Here is a 20,628-nt window from a genome sequence, read left to right on the forward strand (position 1 = left end):
CACCCCTATGCATTGCTCTCGCCGTCTGCTTGTCGCAAGTTCCCCGTCCATTTGTTTACTGTGTTTCCCGAAAGCTCACCGCCACCTGACCTTGTCCTTTAAGGCAGTGAGCAGACCAGGAGCAGTCCCAGGAGCAGAGCAGCCATCTCCCTCCCTCAGGCACACAGCCCCGCACCCACGCACAAAGAGAGCTCGGGCTGGAAAGTGGCAGGGAAACAAACAGCTTCCCCTCCAGCCTCTTCTTCTGCAGCACCTCGTTTGACAAATACCCTGGCGCTTGCCCTTGAATTGGGTTTCACATCCCTATTTAGCACTTGGACAATGATTTTAGATGATGTCACTTAAAGCCAAACAAGAAAATTGATCTCGGATTTGCTTGGCCTCTAAAGCCTGGTTAAGCAGATTGCAAATAATAATAATAAAAAAGAGGGAGGGAGGGAGGGAGGGAGGGAGGCAGAGGGGGGGAGAGGCAACAAGGAGGGAGAGACACCTCCTTCCCTGGGCGGGGGAGGCGCGGGCGCCAATGAAAAGTAGCCGCTTACTGGAGGCGGGGGGGGGGGGGGGGGGGGGGGGGGAACTTTTCCTGTTGACTGTTGGAAGCGAATTGAGCAATTATCTAGTTTACCTTCTCCTCTTGGAAGTTAACGATTGGCGAGATCTTGGCTGCGTTATTGACACAACACTTTCTATTGACAGAAATAAGTAGCGATTGTCCCGAGTCATTGGTGCGCCAAAGTAAACTGTGATGGGCTGGCATGAGTCCACTGGACTGAGAAGGCTGGTTCCGCCGGCGGAGGCTGTGGTGATGGTGGCGGCGGCGATGCTGGTCTCCCTCCTTGCAGATCAGTGACAAGAAAAGGGGCAAAGAGAGTGAAAGAGAGAGAGCGCGAGGGGGGAGGGCGGGGGGGGGGGGGGGGGGGGAGAGAGGGGAAAAAAAAAAGAGGCGTCTACCAAAGCGGCTCAAACCGGGCGAACAAATGCAATCCAGCCATGGACAATAGTGGCCACCACACGGCGACCAAAATCCTAGCGACTCCTCCGGCCAGAGAAAGCCTGTCTGCCAGGAGCAACATGATCAGCACGCCCAAGCCCCTCGCCTTCTCCATTGAGCGCATCATGGCGCGGACGCCAGAGCCCCGCTCCATCCCCGTCCCGCAGCTCCTCCACGGCTCCGTGGCCAAAGGCGACCCCAAGCACCCGCTGCACCTCAACTCCTCCATCCCCTGCATGATCCCCTTTGTCCCGGTGGCGTACGACCCCCTGCCCAAAGCGGCGGTGGCCGGAGCGGAACCCAGGAAGGCTCATTTAGACTCCTCTTCCTCGCCCTCCTTTAGCTGCGGCGATCTCTTGAACTGTGCCCTGAGCTTGAAAGGAGATTTCCCCCGCGATGCCCTGCCCTTGCAGCAGTACAAACTGGTAAGACCCCGAGTGGTCAATCACTCCTCCTTCCACGCCATGGGAGCCCTGTGCTATTTCAACCGAGGCGACAGCCCTTGTCACCCGTCCTCCAGTGTCAACATCCACCCGGTAGCTTCTTATTTCCTCAGCTCTCCCCTGCACCCGCAGCCCAAGGCTTACCTGGCGGAGCGGAACAAGCTGGTGCTGCCGGCCGTGGACAAGTACCCGGCGGGGGTAGCCTTCAAGGACTTGTCGCAGGCTCAGCTGCAGCATTACATGAAAGAAAGTGCTCAGATCCTCTCGGAAAAAATCGCCTACAAGACCTCGGAGTTCAGCCGCGGCTCCCCGAGCAGCAAGCCCAAAGTTTTCACGTGTGAAGTTTGTGGAAAGGCAAGTAGAGCCGCAGCCCGCCTCCCTTCCCCCCGCTTCCCCAGCCCCCTACCCCGGCCGCCTGGCCGCCGGGCCGTCGGTCGCTCGCTCGCTTGATTTTTAAACGACGGCTTCCCCTCGGCTCTCTCGCCTTCTAATCGCAATTTATTATTTTTTGTTTGTTTGTTTATCTGATTTCACTCTCAAAGGTATTCAATGCACATTATAACTTAACTCGCCATATGCCGGTGCACACGGGGGCCAGACCCTTTGTTTGCAAAGTTTGCGGGAAGGGCTTCAGACAGGCGAGCACGCTCTGCCGGCACAAGATCATCCACACGCAGGTGAGCCTCCATCCCTCCTTTCCTCCCTCCCCCCCGCCCCGAGACCCCTCCGCTCACGCTTTTTGGGGAGCCCGGCGTTGTCCGGCTGCTCCGAGGCAGCGGCGCGGCGCGGGGGGTGGCCGGGCCGGGGGGCTCCGCTTGCTGGGAGCGCGTCGGGGGGCTGTGGGGGGCCGCGCTGGGAGCGGCCGGCGGCCAGGTAGCACCGGGCCCTGCACACCGGCACACCGGGCCCTGCACACCGGCGTCCGACAAGCCGTGACTCGGCGTTTGCTTCCCTCCAGGAAAAGCCACACAAGTGCAACCAGTGCGGCAAAGCCTTTAACCGCAGCTCGACCCTGAACACGCACACGCGAATACACGCCGGCTACAAACCTTTTGTCTGTGAATTTTGTGGCAAAGGATTTCACCAGAAAGGTACCAGTCTCCGGCGCCCTCTCCCTTGCCCGGCACCCCCCTGAGCGAGGTCAAGCGTCGGGACAATTTGCAACGGGGAAGGGGGAGGAAGAGTCGATTTCGGCTTTAATTTCTGATGTTAGGGGTTTAGATTAATTCTGAGTGTCGCTAGCCCCGGTGCGTTTCCCGTGGCAGGCCCACGGAGTGGGGCAGGGTCCGGCCGCCGGGGCAGCGCGGTGCCGCCGTTCCGCCGCAGCGCCCGCTCTCCGCGCACCGCGGGCACGCAGCTCCCGGAGCGGTCGGCAAACGAGTTGGCCGCCTTTTTTCCCCTCCGAGCGCAGGGGTTTGGTTACTTTTTCTCCCCGTGTTGCTGGGAAGGCTAAAGCTAGGGGGTTTATTTCTGCGGTTGACGCGATTTTGGTTTATTCGATAATTGCCTTCTCCTCCGCCCAGGGAACAGCCGCGGGGACGACGGGGACAAGGCGCGTTTGCCGATAGCGCGGCGGTCATTGTCGGCTAAAGCCGAGCTCTGGGGAAGAGACGGGGCTCGGGGCTTTTTTCTTTTCTTTTTTTTTTTTTTTTTTTTCTCTCTCCTCTTTGCAGCCCCCGGTTCTCAGCCCCGGGTCTCTTTGCCCTTCTTGTCTCGTTCCCAGGCAATTACAAAAACCATAAGCTGACTCACAGCGGGGAGAAGCAGTTCAAGTGCAATATCTGCAACAAGGCTTTCCACCAGGTGTACAACCTGACCTTCCACATGCACACCCACAACGACAAGAAGCCCTTCACCTGCCCCACCTGCGGCAAAGGCTTCTGCAGGAACTTTGACCTCAAGAAGCACGTCCGCAAGCTGCACGACAGCGCCCTAGGATTGCCCCGGCCCCCCGCCGAGCTGGGGGGGCCCGACCAGCCGCCCCCGCCCGGGCCGCTGCTGCAGGGCCCGCCGCTCCAGCCGTGAGGGGCGGCCGCCAGCGGGGAGGGCCGCTCCGCCGGTGGGACCACGGTTGGACCCCGGCCGCTGCCCGCCCGCCTCTTTGCATGCACCTGTTAAGCGGTTTTCGTGTATTATGCTCTATATCGCCACTAACGCTTACGGGACTGATTGTTTCCTTTTTTTTTTGTTGGTGTTTTTTAAAGACTCTATTTTATGTTGTCGTTGCATCTCAGGTAGAGAGATGGTTTTAAAAAAAAAGAAAAAGCGGCAAGCCAATTTCTGCTGTATTTATTTGGGATCTGTATTACCCGAGCCGGGAACGCTGCACCACTTTAATTATTTCGATGTATATATATTTCCATTGTGTTGATCCTGCCCTGTCTCCGCTGCCTGCTGGTTATTCCCCCCACCCCACCCCCCTTGGTTTCCTCCTCTCCCTCTCCCCCCTGAATATCGTATCTATATGGACAGAGCTGGTTCGCTATGTACGGATTTGAATTTCGATTTGATTCTTGCACGTGGAAAAAAAAAAAAAAAAGAATTCGTTGACCTGGTGGAAATAAATATTTGAACCCGAGTGAGTGCGGCGGCGGGGGCTGGCGCTGCCGGCCCGGGGGCTGCGGCTCGGCCGGGCGGGCGGGCGGGTAGCGCGGCGCGGCTGCTGTCTAACGGCAAACCTCTCCCGCTTCCTTGCCAAAACACTGAAACAACCGCTAAAGACTTTAATTAAGAGGGGTAATTAGTTCGGATTGATCAAAGCCGGGTTGTTATGTTATTAGCTGCTCAGAAGACTCTGCCAAGCCGAGCCTTGAAAGCGGAGGCCGCTCGTCGGTGGGCGCCTGAGGAGCTGCGGGAGGGGGCGGCTGGGCTTGCAGCGCTCCCGGGGGTGACCGAAACCGGCACGGAAAAGGGTTTGCTTCCCCCCGGGAGGCGCGGACGTACCCGCTCGCCTCCCGCTGCCCTCGCAGGGCCGTACCCTCAGCCCCCGCCTCGGGCTCGGGGGTCCTCGCCGGGCAGCGGGGGGCGGGCGGTGCTTCCCTCGGCGCCGGGGCCCGGGGGTTTGCCCCGGCTTTTGGGGGACCCGGCGGGCACGTCTGCGGGGCCGCTGGGGAGCGGACTCCTCGCAACCGGGTGGCCTGGTCCTGCGGGGCACCCCTGCTCTCGCCTCGGTTTTGCAGCACCGGTACCCCCCCTGGGTTCTGGCTGCGTGGGAAGGAGCGAGGCGCCGTGGTTTAGCGGTGCCCAAAGCGTTGCACCCCGCAGCGGGGGGCATCGCCTCGCAGGCGGCCCCGTCCCCTCCGCCGGGCTGTTTGCAGCGGCACGTCTGCCCCGGAGCGTCGCCGTGCGCCCTGGACAGCGGCTGCCGGGGGAAGCGGGTTTCTCCTTTCACAGCCTCGGACTACCGAAGTAATCCTCCGAACGCAGGATCGCCCTTCGAACAGGCGCAGCAACAAGTCGGATCGGCAGCTCAGCCGGACCCCGCGGCACCCCGCTGCGCGGCGCAACCCCCCCGGCTCCCCGGGAAGAGCCGCCCGGCTGGCCCGTCGGGTCGGGGGGCTTCGGCGCAGCCCGCGGGCACGCGTTCATGTGCAGCGGCGTGGGGGGCCCGGGGCGCGGGGCTCTGCTTCGGGGGACACGGGGAGCCGCTCCCCGCTTCCCCACGGCGGCGGGGGGGGCTGCGCCGCGGGCAGGCGGCCGGGAAGGGGCAGGGAGCAGAGGGTCCTGCAGAGCCCTGGGGACAGGGGGGGCTGCCCCTGGGGATCCGTCCCCCCGGTCGCTTCCCCTCCGGCTCTCCGCGGCTCCCGGGGCCAGGAGAGGGTCGTTCACGCTTCAACAGGGATTAATTCCTCCCCAAACAGGTGACCGCAGCGCATCGCTAGTTCTTCTTCCCTGGCTTGCCAAAGGTAAACTTTTGTGACGTGTAAGGTAAGATGTCCCCAAGATCCCACTGAAATTTTGTGGGTGTGCCGTTTCCGTGAGCCGCTGCTCGAGTGGAATGAATCGAGGCAGAAGTCCAACTTACTTTTTTTTATTGCTCAGCAAGTGCTGGTACAAGATACGGCAACTTGCACCTCGGCAAGGTGCTAAGTATCTTCATTTTGTAACTCTTAAACCAGCTCAAAACTACTCAAGCACTGCAGGTATGCTGGAACTGTCGCAAAAGAATTTCATATCATGGCAAAAGGGTATGAATGTAAATATATGATGAAATGAAATGAGAATCTGATCTGGCCCCCTTGTGATGGCCACTTAAGATCAGTCTCAAATCAAACACCTATACGAGGCCTGAAGACACCACTAACTGTGTGCTCTGGTTACCCAGATGCTCTCAGTTCTTTGCTCTACCTTGTTTCTACAGACTGTTTTCAAAGTGCTGGGAGAAATGAGGGCTTGGGCTTCCCCAAGCAGTGGCAGTTAATTCATTCCTTTTGTATGGTTAGAGAAGGAGAGCGAATTTCCGACTTGACCATTGACGATTTAAAGGTTCATAAACTGTAATCAGCATTTTGCCTTCACTCCTGTAAAAGATCTGCAATCACAGCATAATCTGAGTTCTTCTGTGTCGTCTTGATGAAAAATGTTATCTTGCAACAAAACTCATGTGCCGGAGTGACAGTGTTTTGAAATGGAGTAGAAATGAGGCACTCTAGTTTTATTCCAAGGTGAAGTAGAGAAAGTCAGTGATGGGCATGGATAAGTGTTTCTCCTTCCTAGTTTTCTTGAAGTAAACGCTACAAGACGTGGGACTTCACACGGAGATAAGGATAGCTCATTTGTTATTTTGCTATATAAAACCATGTTTGTGTCAAAGGCTGGGATTAATACATGTCTCGGAAGGCCTGCACAGCATTACCGTTCATTTCCCGTCTTTCAAGTTTAATCTCAGGTTAAGTGAATTTCTAGTTAATCGTCAGAGGCAATTCAAAGCTGGTGAAATCATCACGAGAGACAAAAGCTATAATTTCGTACACATCCAAAGCTTAGAGCTGTTAACAGCTCTCCCTACCACAGACAAGATTAATAAATTTTCTCTCTCTCTCTCTCTCTTTTTAAATTAAGAATAATTTTGATAGGAGACATGGACTTATATGTACCTAAAGGAAAGGTTGTATGTTCGGGTTCCTGCTTGTCAGTCAGCATCATTGCCATATTATCCGCATCCCATACGACAACTGGTCAGCCTCATTCTACAAGTCCCTTGTGGATGCTGGGAGGAGAAGGGTGTTGGTGTGCTTGGATCTGCTAAAACAGAGCTGCAGAGTTGAGCATTAGCATCCTGTAGCCCACCCCCCATCAATCGCCACCTCTTCACTTCAGTACTGAATAAAAGGGAGACAAGTCTGCTGCCCATGGGGCTCCACAGCAGAGACCCCTTTGTAAAGGAGGAGCTGCTGCCCTCTACCCCCTGTCTCTGCCCAGGATTTCTCAGATCAAACTGAATTTCTTCTGTGCTTGTCAGATGCTACAGTTATGTTCGCATGCCAGTGCTGAAAGTGCCGCGTATCTGAAAGAGCTACCAGAATTACCGAAGCTGCCGTATATCACTGTAGAAATAAAACACAGCAACATCAGGATCTCCTCACGGAGTCACACACAGAGTTCTTTCTGAAGCTGAAATAGTACTGGCTTTGCTTTACTACTGCTTTATTGCTGATCAGTCATCCCCCAACAATGGAAAAAAAAAAAGGGGGGGGGGCATGGGGAAACAAAACTATTAGTAATGACCTTTGTGGGTTTTTTTGATGATGTTGTTGTTGGTTTTTTTAAAAGAAAAATCCATGCATGTCAAAGTGTAAACTAAGCACAAAGCTTTTCAATAGCTACTTAAAACCATGGTCTAGTTCACAGGTAGTTAAAGAGAAATCCAGCATATTTACTCAAGGAAGCATTTCGGTTAAGATTTTCCTTTTTTTTTTTCTTTTTTTTCTTCCCTTCTTTATTACCACAGTGGTGAAAACAGAGGGACTAAACAAAGTGCCACAAATTCATCTGGAGCCAGCTCAAATGAAGGTATGTGGGTCACAGCTTCGTACCAGAACAGTTTAACTGGACAGTGCTTGAAAACTAGAAATTCGAAAGCTCCTACTCTGCACCTCTTGTGTCATACTTGGAATGGGACAGTCACCCCTTTATTCTTTGGTGCTTGGTAAAGAAAATGGGGACCTGATTTGCAGCTGGTGTTTTGACATGCTAATATGAAATAATTACAACTCTGTAGGTATGTAAATCTTTCCACCCACTGGCTATTTGGCTACTGGTTTGCACAGGTACCTTCCTTACAGAGGAACTGTGTTGTAACCTGCTGGCAACTTAGTAGTAACAATTCAGTAGTAACTCCCACCTCTTTTGTAAAAGCAGGTGGTAGCTCCAACCCCACTCCAGGCTGGGTCCCTCTTCTCCTGCGGTTCGAGGCTGCAGGCTGGGCGGCTTTTGGGTGACCGCGCAGGGGCTGCACAGCGCACTGCGACCCCCTGCAACACCGCCTGGAGCCACCGTTAGCCCGTGGGCTTGCAGGAAGTTGTCATTTTGCTTCAGCAGTCTGTGACTCTTGAAACAATACGAAGCTGCTTGTTTTAAAACCTCTGGTGGGATTATGATAAAGTATGGGCAGTATCTATCTTCGGTGCGCCTTTGAAGCTTTCATGGAAGTTATTTAATGGCTTCATACTTCAGTCACTCTGTTGTAATTGAATCCTTGTGTATTTGATTAGGCACATTATTAAATCCAATAACCATGCTTGTGGAAATAGAAAAACTCCTCCCTTTCTGCCTTTGAGATGGCTAATATTTCACCACCATTATTATGTGATTTCTAAGAAATCATCTCCAGTTACCCATCACTTAAAACGCACAGAGACGCTGTTTTTCTGATTTTTTTTTCTGAATAATTCTGTGAAAAAGTATTACATGACAAATTTTATTTTGGGTGGAAAATGGAAGAGTGATACTTTTCAAATGTTAGTATGAGCAGTTTATCTGCAACAGCACAGGTAGGTTAAACATTGATTTTCAGGGATGGGTCTATAAGATTCAGTTGCAGACCGACACAGCATGTAAAAGAAACCTTGGTTCATGGTACTTTAGCCTAGAGGGATTAAATACAACTGATGACACAAAATAAACCTTTTCAAAACATTTCTAGAACACCTGTTAACCTCTTGATATTACCATGAAACATGTGAAGAGTTTATGCCTCCACATAAAAACCTTGCCTAACTCAGATTTAAAAGAAATAATCTTGAACAAGAACTTTCTAAATAACAATAATGAAAAACCTTTGGATGATAAATATGTTTGGATGAATATTTTTTTTTTCTGAACAAGCAAGAATTTGTAAAAGTAATCTCTGCTGAAGAAGGTAAACAAAACTTGAACCACAATACATTCAGAAAAATAATTATTTAGATTTAACTAGAACACACTTTGATTGATTATTTCTCTTCCTGTGTCCACCAGAAAATAAAAAAGAAATGGTAAACCTATTTTTTAGCCTACTATATTTTAAAGGAGCAACACGCTGGCTCTTAAATAATTAAAATTATTATGAGGAATGCAGGAACCATATAATCTTTCTTTTCCTTTATGTTTGACAGCAAATCTACATATCCTAAATAAGCATACATTTTAAAAAACACTTCTGCTGAATGCTAAAAGCTGAGGGCCAATGCTTGCTTACGTACAATAATGTTTTTTGCATCCCGTGAACCTGGGAAGTGCAAGAGATACAGAAATTAATTTAGATTACATTTTTCATTTAATGGGAACATCCAGTTTGAAGAACTACAGCAGAACTGGCTAGAACAGCTAGGTAAAGACCAAAACAAATTCATAATTACTTTTGTGGACAGCCTGTAATTATTACAATTTCACATAATGAAGTCATGGATTGTTTTGATTTGCTAGTCCTAAGAAGCAGAGACACCCCTCTCTACAAACAGTGTTTCTTCTGTTCTTGTGGAGTGTGCTGGTTCTCTAGGTGTGTTCTTCTCACATACCTTTAGAAATGCAGTGTACAGTTACATTCTTTGTCAAAATATTATATTATGTAAGGATTATAACTACAGCAGAGACTGAGTTACCCCAAAATGGATCTGTCACGAGACAGGCAGCTGAGTCCTCAGCAATGCAAAACGCATAGTGCTTGAAAAAGCAGTCAGAAATTGTGCTACATCCTCCCTGATGCTGAATGTTATTGCACACCAGACTGACTGCATCTGTGTCTGATCCAGTGGGCAAAGAGCTACTTCAGTTTATGCAGCCGGAGGAGTACATCACAGCTGAAAGAGTACATCACAGCTGAGTTGCGTTTACTATATTTGACTTACATCTGTCTCTACACTAATTACAGAGGGTGCTACTTTTTAAGATACTCTTTTCCCGATTCTTTTTGTAGAATTTTCTTTGACAAATCAGCATTCATAACTCTCTGTAGAAGTTTACAAGTAGGTTTTGATAAAACGTTAGTATAAAAACTTGTTTTGGGAGGAATTTGCTTGAAACCAGAGATAAACAGCTTAAGGGTAAGGAAGAGTCTGCTGGGTTGGGTTCTTGCCCGAGGAGGTCACACACACATTCAAATGCTCCTTCTGCCCCATGTGCTTCCAAGCACTTCAGTAGTGTCTGTCCCCTGCTATAGAGTCGGTGGGGTCTGTTTTGGTCTTTCCTGCTCTCCTTGGACTGCTTGGCAGAAATGGCAGCCACAGGATCAGAGAGAGCTGGAGATGGGACTTGGGTCCCTGCTCTGCAGTATGTGACTGGCCCAGTTGCAGATGTTCTGCGCCAGTATTTTACAAGAGAACCACCTTTTCAAATGCGGATTAGTTAAAAATGATCTTAGTGTGCTCCAGCAACTCATGAGCAGATAGGAATCATTTAAATGTGGATGTCAGGCATCTCAGGAGCAGTCCCCAGGCTGTTTGCTATTCCAGATTCTGGGAATTAAGTTTTCATCCTGTGAGTGTCAGAAAAGGACTGTTGGTTACTCAGGGTGGGGTTGCAATACTTGTGAAAGATCTTGGTTTCACTCTAGTGCACAATGAGGATAAATTCTGGAATTAGGAGATTATTCACTAATTGGCATTCTTGCTTTCCCAGCCAGTTTTGTTGGTCAAATTCTTTGTACAAGTTGCCTGCTTCTTTTTACAGAGCTCTAGCTTGGTGTTGTTTTTTTTAAATTTCTTAAGAAGTGTGAAGCACCAGCTTGTACAGTGTCCACAGTCTAATCCAAGGTTTTGATATATTTACCCCTCCACCCTTTTTTTAATCAAGTGGTTGCCAAACACCACATGAAGTAATTAGGCTATGAATAACTTATTTTCTGGATTTTTGTTTTCTTTTTGGCAAAGTTCAATTCAGAACAATCTCATTCAAGGCATGAGTCAAACCAGCCTGTCTACCTTGGGCAATACGTACAGCAAAATTTTGGGCATCTTAACAGGAAGCAAATGAACATAAATGTCTGTATTCTCTATTCCAATGTCTCTATCAATGCAGAGACATAGGTGCCTCTAGCAGCATGAAAAAGAGATTCAGTCCCTCCTGTGGTAGATACTGCCTTCACTGCAGATAGTTTGCCGTTCTTCTGGCAGCCTCCTGAAGCAATTCAGTTACCGAAGCATCCCTCTCCTCTATTACATCTTCTGGGAAGACAAGAGGAAATGCCAGCAAATGGTGTTAAGCCTACTTCTTGCATAACAATTTGGTGGTGAAGTTGCTTATCCACATAGTCAGAGGATGGGCAGCTGTACCCTGCTTTGCTGGGCTGACTCACAACGCCAGCATCTGCATCCTAGGAGACCATCCTAGTCCTCAGGCTGTGGAGAATGCTGAGTGAAAGCACTCTCCCAGCCTCCTAATTGGTTTTACATCTGACATGGAAACACTGATGGGGCCAGCAGGACAGTGAACAAAAAGGACTCCTTCCTCTGCCCTCCTGGGTCAGGCTTTCGGAGGGTACAGAGCTGCTGTTCTAGCTGGGAGCCCAGGAGTGCACGTCTTGTTTTCAAGCAACCTTGGAAGTAGGGATGAAATCCCAGCCCTGCTGCCTTGCAGGTGTGTGCCGTCATCGCTGGCGGCTCTGTGTCTTGCACGCCTGGCTGTGCAGTGTCTCAGCTGAAAGAAGAAAAATGCGAAATGGCCTCATGTAAGATACTGTGCGGCTTGCTTGTTTTCAGCTTTCCCCTTCGATATGGGTATGGTCCATCTTGTGCTGTGCAGATTAAGGACTTTTTCGTGCCGGATCAGCTGAATTCTGAAAACTGTAACTCATTTGCACCTGGTCAGTTTTGAGAGACTCCAGGTTCCCATCAATGCAAGCTGGAAGGATTCTTTCTGGGGCCATGGTTGTGTCCGTATTCAACTGTGAAGACTTTACAGCCCAGCAAAGTGCCTGGGCAGATCGGCTGCAACTGCTGCAGGTAATGTCAAAGTGGTTGCTGTTTGTAGTAGTTAGTACAGCTGAGGGAACAGAAAGTTCTGGGTTTTTCAGTGAAGAAAAATTAAATTCATAGGAGACTTCTCCTACCTCTTTAAGGAAAACCTCAAAATTAACTTGAATCTATTGAACTGTTGAACTTTGCAACTATTTGGAAGAATCAGGAAACCTGTCCTTTGTTTGCTTTTAAAAAAGGCTCTTCCTCAGAGGGGAATTTCTTTTGGATATCTGTAAGTTTCCAAGAAAAACAGTATTTGAAAATAACGTCACTGGAGAATGAGTGTATTCACCTAGCAGAGGCTAGCAGAAGCAAATCTGACTATACAAACCTCCCCGTATTTCCCACTCACATATAATACTTTGGGTTGTATGAAGTCACATAAAAGGCAGTGCTTCTTGCTTTATATATGAAGCTTTTGCAATGAGTGCAGACAACATTCTTGACACTTGGATACCTATCAGCCTCTTCAAATGTTTGAAAGCCGTCATACCCATACCTTGTACCTGGGAAGCCAAGAGGAGAGGAAGCACTAGGAGGTGTTTCGTGGTGGTCTCAAGACTGCTGGGGCTGGATCAGATGTGAAGCTGCGACTTGGACAAGGTGGTGGTGATGACCGCAGACACACTCCTGCTTTCTCACCTCTTCCTCCACTGGGGACCTGAATTAACCAGCAGCCCATGTTCCAGCATGCACTAACCCACTGTGAGCCATCTGACATCTCCTCAACGCGGCAGCTGCACCTGCAGGTTGTGTGATGCATTCCCAATGAAGATCTGCAGTTTGGAGACCCTTGATCTTGAGTGCTGGGGCTCCTGACAGGCTGCGATACTGCAGAGCTAACATAAAATATACTGTTCTGATCACACTGAGGTTCTCTGGAGTCTGGGTGAGGTTTCTTTGTGGTTTGGGGTGGTTTTGTGTTTTTTGGGTTTTTTTTATAACCAAGAGTGGAATTTAAATGCTATTAAAGTGAATGGAAAAAAAACCATCTCTGCCTTGAGTCCAACTGGTCAGATAAGACAATTTTTAGTAGGTAATTACACTGTGTTATCAGGAATCTAAAAAAAGTAGAATATGGTTTATGGTACCTTAGTTCATAACTAATAAACTTCCGTTTCCATGGGGCTTTTCTAGCTGTCAGGATGACTTTATTCTAATTGATATGGATGTTCTCAAGTACGTTAAAATTTTACTTTATTACCATTTTTAAGAATCTGGTGATATACTATAATATTCAAGCAGCAGAAAATCTACAATTTGTACAATATGTACAATTTGCATACAGATTTTTAAATCCACTTCTCAAGGTTTATCTAAAAAAGTGCTGTGTGATTTTTAAATAAAATAACTTTTTATCTATTAAGAGCTTATATAGAAGCTTCTTAGAACTTAGCTTTTGCCATCAACTTCAGTAGTATCAGTGGGAGATATGGGTATTTGAAAGATGATAATATGAATATGCTGAAATATTATCCACTTTGGCTCTAACTGTCTGTGAAGATGTTAAATCCCAATATAAGCATTCTGAAGATAGAAAGAAAGATGGAAGTGTATACTAAAAATCTAACAATTCTGTTTTTATCTGTAAAAATACTTGGGCATCAACAATGGTGGGCATAAGAAGTAAGGCACACAGTATACTTTTATGCACAAAATGTTACCATGCTAATCTGTTTCAAAATGTGCTGCTGAATAAATATTTATAGATAATCCTGCATTTTTTCAGTTAGTAGCATTATCTCTTCAATAGATATCTGAGCAGTGTCATTCCGCTGCAGACATGTACCATGCAATCAGCCTTGTACTCACAGTGGGATACTGCTGCTAATTGCAACAGTTGTAGCTCAGAATAAGGTAGCAGCTTCTCAGTGAGATCTAAACAAATTAAGGTTAAATTTAAATGAATCAATCAGAAAAAAAAAAAAAACCCCAAACAAAACAACCCACAACTGTCTGTTGCTTTTATAGTTCATTAGCTATTAACACTAATAGCACTGTAAAGGGATTGCTAATTTTCTTGTGATATATTGTATAAGCTATTATCCAGTAAAAGAGAGTAGGTTGCAAATATGATTTGATGGCTTAGGGCTCTAACTTGGCTCTTCTTTGAGCTTTCTGTGGATAGAACTCTTGATATTCAGGCTTTTTGGTGGGCACAGTCAAGACTGAGCTCTCGTGAGATCCTTGTGAGGAAGTACCATGATGTCCATTTGCTTTGTTGTTGGTTTTCCCAAGCTAGGAGATTTTCCTTGTCTTTGCCATATTGAAAGATGCGAGGGTTCAGTATCTACAAGTTAAGAAGGTGTTTTGTTATTGGCTCTCTCTGTCCTGAATCTTCACGACACCAGTGAAGGAACCTGTTGTCAAGGAAGACAGATGGAATTCAAAATGGTGGGGTCTTTTTTAACCGTCAATCTGACATCTAATGCCATAATTTTATATTTATCCATATTAAAGAAAAAAGTGGGTCATAACAAGATATCCTTGAATGATATACTCTTTTAATTAAGAGGAGCATGCTCCTCATGATGATGAAGTAGATGACTAGAGCATCTGTTCTGGCTGTAAAACTCTGTAATACGTAACAGATCCCTCCCTGCTCTGAAGAAACAGTCTGACTTAGGTTTTTGCACTGGAATCACACTGATCATGTCTAAGACTGTAGCTAAGCACAAATAAGGCTGGCATGTAAAACCAGACATAGGAGAAAATCTTCACTGCTGAAGTCACTGACAGATCCTGTCATCTCTGTGAAATCCAATTGAATTAAATCTTTGCTTGATGATTCAGCTGTGAAGGGCAGAGATCTAAGCGATTGTTTTCTGTGACTGGTAATTGAAAGCAAACAACGGAAATTCAGTGGGAGGTTTTTGGGAAAACCCAAGATTAGAAACTTGTTTTCCCATAATTTCCTTTTGCATAAGTAGTTAATTCTTTCTCCCCACCCCTCTCTCTCCCTCACACACAAAGGCAGAGGGAAAAAATACTTTATGTATACACATTCAAACCTGTAACCGTATACTCATTTTGTGTCTGGGGCTGGACAAATTCCTGCGGAGAGCAGGTACCTGTGGCTTACCATCCCAGCTTGAATCCCTGATTCTGTCAGGGACACTGCGCATACATGTTTGGCTTGCATGGAATCCTCCTGTTCAATGCAGCATCAGAATGGAAACTGCTTGTAAATGACGCCATCGTGGAGACATCGACTCTGCTTCAGCAAAAGGAAAGCTGTACAGGTCCTGCCACACAACCATGTGGCTGGTGGTATTGGGTAATTCCAAGATAATTGATTAAATAGAGCTGTGAAACCCTCTTGGGCACTGGAATGGAGTTGTCCATGCTATCGGACTAGTTAGTTCAGTCATTGTCACGGTTTAGTGTGGGCCAGCCAAAACAATTCCCAGGCCCAGTTAAGGGGTTAGTATTGGCCAGAGATCATTCCCACTGGGCAGGGTGGATGCAGCCACTCTGTTTTTGGAGAGTAAGAAAGTCAAATAATATAGATACAGGTTGGTTTTGTGCCAGCTAGGTTAAATCCCTGCAAACCAGTCCAATGTATGTTTTGTTTACTAATACAGAGGCAGCTATTGTGTGTGTTTGTGCTTATGCAGTTCAGGTGGTGCTTCTATGGAAGGCTGGATTGATTGCATATCTACAGGAAAAAAAATCTGTGCTGGACATACAGAGGATGTCCAAGCCAGCAGTCTGCTCTCTCATTTTCTGAGGAGGAGGACTGGACTGAAAACTTCAAGAAGCTTTAAGAAGCTTCCAGGGCTTCTTCAACCATATGGTCCACTCAGACATGGCACCATGTTTTTGGGGCTGTCTGGTGTGGTGACACAGGCCGGAAGCATCATTTAGAAGGTTGTTATATATATTTTTCTATACTCACAATGTTTCCGCTTTCCAGTATTTAGTGTTACCGATTCTATAAAAAGTGATGACCCTGACTTCACATACTGTCCTGGGTCAAACTGCTCAAAGCAAGGGAAAATGACCTAGAAATACTCAAAGTATTACATGCAAGACTTCAAAATACATGCATTTTTTTTCTGGAATTCTGTCCAACAGATGCAGAGAATCATTGGAAAAATTTTCTTTTGGGTCTTTGTCTGACATTAATCTTCCCTGATAGAAAGTGTTCACAGTCTAATTGTCTACTGCTGATCTACCTGTCCAGCCTGGAGATACACTGGAGAGAAATAAGCATTTCTGGAGCATGATCCATCTCCTCTAAAACTGGTTGCATGAACTGTGCTTTAGATGTGCTTTTTTTTGTTGATTCCCTCCCCCCCCCCCCGCCCCCCCGAGTACAGAAGGAGCAGTGATGATCAGCTTGGGGTATATGCTGACAGTGGTAAGCACCCAGTGCTAATTTGGCTGAGGAACACCCTCCCATACCTTTCTGGTAGGCACGTGGTCACATGCACCAGTTACCTAATTCCACCCACATACTATGCATTCTTCAGAAAGTAGATGGCTTTCAGAAATGCCATGACTAATTATTCTTCCTAATAACAGCAATACCCTCTGTTGCCAACATTTATTTTTTCACTTCCTCAGCACTGAGATGTTGCTTACCAGCAGAAGTTTTAGCAAACTTATCAGCCTCCATGTGCTCTATTTGCAGGCATGTCCTCTTGCATGGAAAACCAGACCGATGCATTTTCCTTGGTGGTGACTTTAGCATTTTCTCTTTGTGCCTTCTGCGTTGTACACCCTGTTAATCATACTTCCCAAAAGCTAATAGTCTTATGGTATGGGCTGGACTCTAACTTCTTTTTCTCAAGAAATGCAGCTTATTTACATTTCAACATCCATTTCAGATGTCATCATTTTTTTTGTGAATCTGTTTAGATATTTGCATATACGTTACCGCAACGCAGTTCTTAGTTTGTATAGTACTCAAAAGGAACATAGTTTCACTGCTGCTACATTACTTTTTTGGGAGATGTTCTTCAGTTGTGTGCCCTGTGTGACCTGCTTCTTCTGTTTGCCTGTGCAGGATGCTAATATAAGATGCTTTGCTTTCTGTGACTTTGTACATAGCTACTCTAATGATACACATTTGTTTCCTGCATGATATAATCCACATCTGCTAAAATCTTGTAACATCTTTGACTTTGCTATATGCTTCTGTTTCTAATCTGGAGTGTCTGGTGCCATACTGTTGCATTTTTTGTGTGTGTAATTATTTTCTAGTACTACCTCTCTGTTTTATATTACGTATGTCACTGGTGCTAGTGCATATTCCTCTCTGCTCTTCTGAATATCTTGTTCTGCCTTTCTAATGATTTTTTTTTTTCTAATTTAAAGTTGTCCTATGTTAGTGATTTCTTTTGTATTTCTTCTGATTGCCATCCTCTTGTGATCTTTATCATCGTCATGTCACATTTATCAGTGATATAGCTGTCTTGTATTAATAGGTATAAATGGGTTACCCCCTCGCTAGCTGCCTCTGTGGATTCCTCATTTCTCTCACAGAAAACACTTCTTTGTATGAAGGGTCTTTTTCTTGACAAAACAGTAAGACTCAAATGGCATAAACAACCTATCTGATTTTTTCCCCTCTCTGCTTCAGTGAGCTTGCCATGTGAGACTCTTGCTCTGCTGATACATCTCTGTCTTTTTTCCCGATACTATTCGGAAATGAGCAGCTTCCTGGATTGTAGACCACTTAGTCGCTTCAGATCCTGCACAGATTAATACCATTAACTCCTTCCACTTAGTTCAGATCTCTTCAGCATTAGACTGCACAACAGCCACAGTCAGTGAATTTTTTTTCTGCTGATTCTATATCATCCTGGTGAGACTGCTTACGGCAACGGAGAGCTGTAGACAGATGCAGTGAAAGGCCTGTGAATAAATAGCAATTTGAATATATATTCTTGTACCCTGGCTCGCGTCTGTCATGTTACCTCAGGGCTTAAACTCTTACTGGAGCCCAAAGTCCCAGTTTATCACTACTGCCCACAGGTTAGGCATCTTCTACACCTGCCTGGGTCAGCTGGCTTCCCACCTGGGAAAGGTAAAATATGTGGGAGTCCTGTGTCATGCTGGAGCTCTTCTACTGTAATTATTATGGATGCAAAATGGGCTGGACCACTGTCCCTGAAAACTTGGGCTAGCGTGTGGCACCTAGACTTGAGGGTGGCTACTAAAACCATGTCAGAAATACCCTTAAATTGAAAGTGAAGAGAGCAGTATCTTACAGCCCGTCATACAGAATCTAAGCACAGAGACTAACAACATCATAATATCAACAATAATTAAACACAATGCCCATGTGACAGAAAAAAAACCCAGGCAAAAGTATAGGGGTAGAATGCTTGCAGAATTACTTACTATTGGCATGTTTCTTTTATCTTTGATCCATGACTCTATTTCTAATTCGAAATAATTTTCAGTAATAAAAGCAAAGGGATACAGAATCTGAGTGGAAAAGCAGCAAATGATTGCTAAATGAACAGTAAGTGAGAGCTAAATCATGGGTATGTTGTCAGGATACCACTTAGGCAAAAGTACTTGTTAGAATATGGGAGGGGAAAGGGTAATTAAAGAGGGCTGGGGTTTTTTTGTTAGCAAAGTCTGGTTTAATTGTGAGTTAACACTAACATGACCAACCTCTAGTAAACAGGGAAAATTAAGGGTTTAAGTGAGATTAACTTGTCCATGAAAAATGAGTTTGGCTGTCAGACCTCTGTCCGAGGGGGGGTACATCTGTTAATTAAACTCCACATAGTTCAGCAGAATGGCAGCAGCGGAGGGTGTGCTGGGGCTGACGGGCCTTGGCAGGATCTCTGCTCCCAGAGAAGCAGCTTCAGGCTGGACTCTAGGCAGCTGAAGTGGCTTGGGAAGACACTGTGGTGCCAGGAATTTTCTTCCTCTGTGTGAGGAAAAGCCAAATATTGCTCCCAGCTGCTATTCCTCGTCTGCGATAAAGCTCTGGCTAGTAATGATTGCTCTTTGTATTTTCCAAAGCCAGAAAGAAGGCTCATGATCTTTTCACAGGCTCTTGGATTTCCTCACCGTTTCTTTTCAGCTTCTAACAGAAAATGAAACACCATAAATGTCATGTAGTAATTGAATGGCAGGGAAGAAAGGACAAAAGAGCATAAAGTCAAATGGAAAGCCTTTTTCTTTTTCCTGATAGTTGCAACGAGTGATGTTATTAGACAGAAATGATGAAAGATTACTTGTTTAAAACAGTAACTGAATTTCAATGCGTAGCGCTGTCCTTACACATTTGTAGGACCGGCCTTTTTCCCAAGCTGTTCTTCTAAAGAGGGATGGAGGAAAGCCAGCCTGTGAGAGACACTGATCTCAGTGACTGAGCTCAGCTCCCGGTCCAAGAGCCCCAGCTACCTGAAATGTTCACATCCTCAGGGAGGGGTTTGATCTCAAGAGTAGGTCTCAAATAGCACTAAGATTGTGTGAAAAACTTCCTGATGAGGAACCAGGACTGGGCAAGTGGCTTACTTTCTAACAGAAGAGAGTGAAATCTTGTGGAAATTACAGTTGAAAGATACTTCTGAAGAAGTCATCTTCTGATCACAGATTTGTGAACTGCAGGTAGATGAGCAGGTTGCATTAGATAATCCTTTAAAACTTAGGGATCGGAGGAGTCCTTTAGAGATGGACTCGGGACTCCGCTGGGAAGTTTGGACCTTGAGGGCAGTAAAAGATAGCAGGAGGCCAGAGGTGAGGGTGATGTGTGTATGAAAGCAACCTATACGTAGGAGTTCCAAAGAAGTCCTCTTTCCTGTAAGCTGAGTGAGACTTTTGGACACCTAGCAGCCTGGTCATGGAAGTGACAGTAGCTCCAACCATGCTGCGTATCTGAACACCCGAGTGACAGTGCATGTGCATGCCCGCAGAAGCTCTGTCATGGACACACAGTAAATGTGACATATCTGGGAAGTGTCAGCCCTGCTTTGCACATACTAAACAGTTGATTTGCACCTGCACAATAAATACAGCGCATCCTAAGTCCTTGTCTATCGCACATATGCACAATGTCTGTGTGGAACATGCATTGCAGAGACTACTTCTACACAGCCCAGGTAAAAATAAGGTCTTTGGCAGCTGGTATTGTCTTTTGCCTTCAAAACCCTTAACTGGTACCGTGATTTTGGATGAGGGCACACACAGAACTGCTCTGTGCCTGTCTCCCAGTCCTCTCCCTGTCCAGGACTACCCTCTTCATCCTTCCAAACCCCAATGCTGCACTGCATTCTCTGTTTTGTGGACAGAAACATGACAGATCTCCTCATACGTGGCTAAAATGCTAGTTTGCAGTTGTAGAACCTCAACAGATAGTTCCGTACATCATCTGTGTCACTGTAGTATTTGGGAGGCTTGGTCATGAGCTGGGTCATCCTCCCTCCCCTGTGCAAGTACCGCACAGACACAGGACTCAGCCCTGCCTTACTCGGCTTATTTCTGCAAGAGAAGATGAGAAACAATAAATGGTTATTTACTGTAATCTAATATTATCCAGTTCAAAATCTATTATTATCTGGTATGTTGTACATGATGCTGACCATTGTCTAAAGCTTGTGAAATCTCTAAGAACTGGACAACTATTTAAACTACAGTTTTGCTTGTATTTAGGCACTTTTAGTGTCTAAATAGGACATACAAGCAAGGTTTAAAAGTTGTTTTAAAGTAGTTAAGGCTATTGGAGAATTAGTAGTCTGTAATTAGTACTATGAGCAACAGGTAGTTTAGAGTAAGAATCAAACGTGATACTCAA

General features: G+C 46.5%; 1 protein-coding gene across 1 annotated transcript; it reads left to right on the top strand.

Annotated features, from left to right (window-relative positions):
- The first annotated feature begins 972 nt into the window (after positions 1-972).
- On the top strand, positions 973-3,893 carry FEZF1 (FEZ family zinc finger 1). Its single transcript, XM_056341248.1, has 4 exons — positions 973-1,788; positions 1,977-2,111; positions 2,393-2,525; positions 3,158-3,893. The coding sequence occupies exons 1-4, from the start codon at positions 991-993 to the stop codon at positions 3,457-3,459; spliced, it is 1,368 nt and encodes a 455-aa protein (XP_056197223.1). The 5' UTR covers positions 973-990; the 3' UTR covers positions 3,460-3,893.
- Positions 3,894-20,628: the final 16,735 nt, after the last annotated feature.

This window comes from Falco biarmicus, chromosome 5 (assembly GCF_023638135.1).
Source record: "Falco biarmicus isolate bFalBia1 chromosome 5, bFalBia1.pri, whole genome shotgun sequence".
Taxonomy (NCBI): Eukaryota; Metazoa; Chordata; class Aves; order Falconiformes; family Falconidae; genus Falco; species Falco biarmicus.

What these genes read in the sequence shown, in the direction of transcription:
- FEZF1 (XM_056341248.1), top strand. Translation starts at nt 991, where the DNA reads ATGGACAATAGTGGCCACCACACGGCGACCAAAATCCTAGCGACTCCT. An exon ending in CGTGTGAAGTTTGTGGAAAG is followed by an intron (nt 1,789 to 1,976) that starts GCAAGTAGAGCC and finishes TCACTCTCAAAG; the next exon opens with GTATTCAATGCACATTATAA. An exon ending in CAAAGGATTTCACCAGAAAG is followed by an intron (nt 2,526 to 3,157) that starts GTACCAGTCTCC and finishes TCTCGTTCCCAG; the next exon opens with GCAATTACAAAAACCATAAG.